At 42.3% G+C, this 6,085-nt stretch overlaps 1 protein-coding gene across 1 annotated transcript; it reads right to left on the bottom strand.

The window, feature by feature from the left end:
- Positions 1 to 2,501: 2,501 nt before the first annotated feature.
- Positions 2,502 to 5,789, bottom strand: LOC119425607 (glutathione S-transferase A). The gene is made up of 6 exons (XM_037693140.1): positions 5,551 to 5,789; positions 5,325 to 5,390; positions 5,023 to 5,128; positions 4,186 to 4,301; positions 2,916 to 2,995; positions 2,502 to 2,828 (listed from the first exon to the last, which is right to left on the bottom strand). The coding sequence occupies exons 1-6, from the start codon at positions 5,716 to 5,718 to the stop codon at positions 2,699 to 2,701; spliced, it is 666 nt and encodes a 221-aa protein (XP_037549068.1). The 5' UTR covers positions 5,719 to 5,789; the 3' UTR covers positions 2,502 to 2,698.
- Between the last annotated feature and the right edge of the window lie 296 nt (positions 5,790 to 6,085).

A 6,085-nucleotide genomic window follows, 5' to 3' on the forward strand; every position in this document is an offset into this window, starting at 1 on the left:
ACAATGGATCATTAGCACACTGATGGCTGTTTACTATTCACAGGGGGTTGAGTGACACTTGCAATAACAGCATTGTAAGAGGGGGACAGTTGAACCCTTTTTGGATTTTTCTACCTGGATTATTGAGCATGCATCAGGATATGTTTTCTGATTAAGTTGGTCTGGATTAAATAATGCTTAAGAAAACAGTTTTTGAAGTTGACTATTATATATAGAAGAAACTTCAGAGGAAATCTTAGCTCAGGGAGTCAAGGAGCACGAGATTGGCAGGATCTGGGCTCGGCTGCTTCTCCCACTGATCAGGCGTGGCAGTTTCAGGTAATGTAGCGTCAGTGTTGCCAAGTAATATTAATTATCGTATTTGTACGACAATTTTTCCCTCTGTACAATGTATAATCAATAATCCCAAAAAAGGCCAAATATATAATTTGACCATTCCGTGAATGTGTGGTTGTAATCAGTTGTCATCAGCCTGTCGCAATTGTCTGTCAAAATTTTTTGTGAACCTGAAGGCATCTGTGTCCGCAAACAGATGCATGATTGGCTGGAAATTCCTGCCAATCATGCATCTGTTTGTTTTTCTAAATGTGACCTACGAGTGACGTGTTCGCGTTTGCCTCAGAACTGATCACGGTCATGATTGCCATGATTGGCTGAACAGTCCGCTGCACCCCATGAGTGAGGAAAAGAAAAAAAGAAAAGAAGAAGAAGCAGAGCCGGTCTGGAAGTGGACCCATCACTACTATAGTGCATCAATAGATTTGTTATTTTGGTTATGACGGGTGTACGATAATTTCCCTCAAAATACGATAATTTTATGTCTCTAGTACGATAAGCCTACATTTCTCACCTGACAACACTGTGTAGCTTAGAGGTCGTCCTCCCCATGGAGAAAAAGGACTGTGGTCTATCCTCTCCGGTTCCCACGGATACGCACATGCGGGGTTCATCCTCCCCTACGCACAAAGAGAGAGGAGCGTGGGTCACCCTCTCCGCTACCCACAGACATGGGTGCGGGGGTTGTTCTCCCCCATGTCCATGGCACAGACACCCAGGAAGGCGGGTTCGACTGCTCAGAACTCAGCTTCATCAGTGGGGCTGAGTTGAGCTGCTCCTCAGGCCAGTGAGGGCTGGGCTGTTTCTTGTGCCGGACTAAGGAGGACCATTCCTCAGATGACCACTCGGAACAGACAGGAGGAGAGCAGGGAGGAGGTGGGTAGCAAAGTGCAGCAGCAGGGAGAGACGGTGAAGCAGAGGACCCAGGTTTGAAAGCCAGGCAGGTTCCTTGGAACTGAGCCTTCGTTCTCTCTTCTCTTTAACCCAATGGGCAGTCTTATCTGCCTCTTGGGCCAGGAACTCAAAGAGGGTGATCATCTTCCTGCTGGGTTCAGTTTGGTCTCTGGATTCTATCATGATCTGATTTACAAGTGTTGAACCCACATGCAGGAAGGCAGCGGGAGACTCCAGGTAAAATAAGTAAACTGTTTATTTTCTAAATAAACATAACAAGATGCTGACACCGCTGCTAACTTACTTTATGGAGAACACGGAGGGAGACGGATCACTACAGCCATGAAGGACAAGCCAAGACAACTGACAAGACACAAGGGAGTTGAATATATGCAGACACTAAGAAGAGTGAAATGACAGGCACCTGTGGTGATTAACACTGAACACAGGTGAGACAAGAGCTGAACACGAGGAGGAACACCGAGGAGTGACTAAAATACAGCATGAGGACACATAGAAGACAAGACAAAACCCAAAAACCACACACTGTTGATTTGATGGATTTTATGCTTGTATGTGTTGGTGCACAGCACTTTGGCCAACGGTGTTGATTTTAAAGTGCTTTAAAAATAAAGTTGTATTGTATTGATAAGCATTATAAAAAGCACTTCTTTATACGGTTCGTGGCAGACCTCACGACCGGAGCTTCAATGTAACATCTGTGTAAGCCTGTGTTTTGAACTCTGCCCCGTTGCAAGAAAACTGGGTTGAAAAATCTTCTCGTATCCCCAGAGTGGCTTATTTGAGTAAAGAGATGATGAAAGGACGTTTAATTTATCTGACAATACCTGTTGTCATTTAGAGAAGCAACTCATTTGTTGTGTGTTGCTGCCTTCTTTTATGTGAATTATTGTCTCATTTGGCTATGTAGCCCTGTGATGTACTTGTGACCTGCCAGGGTGTACCCTGCCTATTGAAGTCCACTGGACATGGGCTCTGGTCACCCCCATGACCCACAAAGAAAGGAGCGGGTAAAGAAAATGGATGGATGGAATATGGTAGACTTCCCCATTCAAGGGCCAATAGGAGCCAATACTTTAAAAAAAAGTTGGGATGGTCAAAGGGCTTGAATATACAGATGTTTTACAAAGTAAATGTTTTTGCAAAGGTTTTTAATTGGAGACTGACCAAGTGTCAAATGAAAATTAATAATTGGATGAGTCAGAAGATGGGATTAATTTAAAGACTGTAAAATGATAAAGCAGACAGACTTGGAATCAAAGCTTATTTATTAATATTTTGTTCACAACACAATAAAGTATCTTCTGTGGAGTAAATTACACACAAATATCTGAAAAACCACCTAATATAGAAAAGGAAAATGCTTTTGATTCTTCTCAAAGTTAAAAATTTGAGAACTTTTACAGCAGAAGAAGTGGTTATGCATGAGGACGATGTGGACAGAGGCTCAGAGGTTCTTCAGTGAGTCCATTCCTGGACCGTCGTTCCAGGTAGGAGGCCAGGAAGCTTTGATGCTGGGTCTCTCCTTCAGAGCGTTATGGTAAGTTGCCAGTTTAGGGAATTTCTCCTCACATAAACTACAAAAAGAAAAAAAAAAGTGTTGTTTTTTTCTCACTTTTGTTTTCTTTAGAAACTTGCTGATTGTTGGTCGGTGAGGAACTTACCCAAAGCGGAAGAGAAAAGCGATGACTGGGAAAACAATCACATCAGCCAATGAAAAGTGATCTCCAGCAAGGAAATTATGCTAAAGGGGGGAAAAAATCAGTATTAGCTTAGGGAGAAAAACAAACCTAGAGGTCACATATGGATGAAAATTAATAAGCAGTTTACAATTAGAGGGCTTTTTATTGGCTAACCTCCATAGATGATTCAGAGTTTGGCTCATTAATGGTTAATTAAAATACTGTATATATTTTACTATGTTGGTATAGGTGTTTTTAGTGGCATTGTGGAAAATGAGCTTCCTTTCCATGTCAGCAAAAACACTTAAAGCAGGAGGAAACAGATTGCCTGGCAAAGATAATAACACTGAATAAACATCATTAGTAAAACTCAAACCTCAACCAAAAAGCATCAGGTGCCAACAAGACAAATAATGTTTTTTTAGTGGTGAGAGAAAATCGCACTATCTAAACAAATAGTCCTGTACTCTGTGTTTTCTAATTGTTTTTATTACTAAATAATTTTACGTTTATTTTGTAGGGGAGGAAACAATGCCATTTTTATTACGATAAATGTTGCGTTTTAACTGAATGAGTAGAATCAAATTTAGATTTATCGAAATCTGGAGAAAAAAATAATAGCACCGAGTTACTTGATTTTTATTGTGGGGGATCCGTACCCTCAAGCCATGCAATAAGTGAAAAATTGTAAAGTAGGAATAGTAGTACAAGTAGTATTTTAGTATACTAAAATAAACTACTACTGTCTACATATACATATATATATACATATACATACAATACATATACAGTAGTCCCTCGTTTATCGCGGGGGATCTGTATTTACTTTATTATTTATATATAGATATAGACATTAAGGTGTTTTAAATCATTTCCACACTCTTGCAATAATCTGAATAATGTTTCTAGACACTCTAAAAGAGCACAGAATGTTATGATTTCCCTCACTGGTGCCTCTGCTGCTCTCAGCCACGCCCACTTCTCAGCTCTGCATGCAGATCAGCTGATCAGCTGCAGGAGGAAGTTTATCCTGCAGTAAGGGCTGCACAGAGGTGCAGGATGTGCTAAATAATTTTATATAATTTATTTTAAATAAAAATTCCATGCAGATCGTGTGGCTCATCCATCAATCAGCCAATTGTGTGTCAAGTCCAATCTTATTTTGAAAAACCACGATAGAGCGAGTCTGCGAAAAATGAACCGCGAAGTAGGGAGTGACTACCACAGCCCCTGGTTTTGGTTTCCACCGTACCTTGAGATATCCCTCCCATCGCTGGATTTCATCTTTCAGCTCGGCTCTGTTTCTCTCTTGGGCAGAGTCGTGCCTCTCGCCTTCTGGGACGAACCGTGTGTAGAAGAGGGAATGTGCTGAAACCAACAAAAACAAAAAAACCAGTCATTCAGTTAAAGCCACTCCCCGGTGTAACAAACATTCACTTGGACATGCTAATTACTCTCATTTCCTTTGAGCTGTGCTGGATTGGATCAGTCTAGGACAGTTTACAACATCTACTCCAAACAGAGGCCAGTAAAAGAGGCTCAAATTAAACGTTCAAAGGAGTTCAATGGGATCTGTTTTTGGGCTGTACGTGCTGCTAAACCTCATGACTCCAACTTTGCATGCAAGACCATCAGAGCATGTGATCCTTTGTGGGGATTAACTCATGACCTGCTAACATTCCTGTTGAGGGATTGCACTTGAACCCCAAGGAATTTATGCCTCGTCTCACAGCCTGATTACACAACAGCACAGCTCATTAGTATGCACACGCTGTGTGTTTTTTGAACAAACTGGGGGCCTCGTGAGGTTGGGCGTAGCAAGCAGGCCAGCTGAAAACAGGAGGTCTCGGTGGCTTTAAGGTGGCAGGTTGATGTTTGACGTTGCCAAGTGAGTCGCAGGTCAAAGTCCCAAAAGGCTGACCTCCTGAGAGGCAACCCGACATCTTTTACAGTCGAGATATCACTCAGACGGGTTTAAATGTTATCTTGAGAAATTTAGGTCATAGTGATTATGGAAATAGGTCTGTCTAGTCAATCAGAACAATATGGCAACATATTTGAATTTCTCTGCACACAAGGGATGAAATACCCATTTTCTGGAAGAGTGTGAGACCCTCAAACATGCGTTGATACATCATTGCCATCTCAGACGGGCACTCAGGGATGAGCTTGTTTCCCTTGGTCTTGTACTTGTCCTGTTGTTGGAGACAAGAAAAAAAAGGCAGCAACGATTATGAGCAGCTCAGGTTTCCCTCAGCGGTGTAGGGTTTCTTTTTGTCTGCAATGCATTGTTGAATATACAAGCAAGTGCAGCCCGCCCACTCTTTCTATTTTTCTTGGTGCCATATGTCTGCATACATCTTTAATAAGAACTAACGGTAAAGTTCTCACCTCAAGGTACATGCAAATCCCATAGGACTCATTGATGATAGTGTTTCCATCTTTGAAGGCAGGGAGCTTTAACACAGACGGGATAAAAGTAACTTATTAGATTGTTTTGTATTCTGCTAGATGCCGGATCATATTCTTGAACTTAGAGAATTTTAGCCAATGCAACATTTGGAAAATCCTACTGGGAGTGTTTTTTGGGTTGACAGAAAGAATGAAGTGAACCTACCTGACCCCTCGGGTTGACCTCCATGACTTCCTTTGACTTGTGCTCTCCCTTCTCAAAGGAGAGCATTTTGCTGTTGTACCCCTGCAGGTTCTTCTCCTCCAGAGCGATCAGCACCCTCCAGCAGGGAGGAGAGCCGGAGCCCCAGAACAGAGTCATGTCCTTGGCCATGGTTTCAGAGTGAGCAGGTTGCACCAAGCTGCAGGAGTCAGGAAGGTGGAGTGAGAGAGAGAGAGGAGTGAGTCTCAAGGCTTCACACTTCCTCTTTTATAACCAGCTCCAAACCCTCCACAACCGGATTGGTGGAACAAATACCCATCCCACAAGTTTGTGCTGTCATCATCTTTGACTCAAGGTAGCTCACATTCCCTCTAAACTGGTCCAACTGCTTTCCTTGTTGTTAACCGTAAGCAACATGAAATCACACTGAAAATGCACTTTATTTAAACTTAGGTTAAACTTCCAGCTGCCCAGGGGGTGTTACTAGATGTGGGTGTGTTGCAACTCTTGCAAGAGAAATGGGGGGTGAAAGCAGATG

The sequence above is a fragment of the Nematolebias whitei genome, chromosome 19, assembly GCF_014905685.2.
Source record: "Nematolebias whitei isolate Nwh7 chromosome 19, NemWhi1, whole genome shotgun sequence".
NCBI lineage: Eukaryota > Metazoa > Chordata > Actinopteri > Cyprinodontiformes > Rivulidae > Nematolebias > Nematolebias whitei.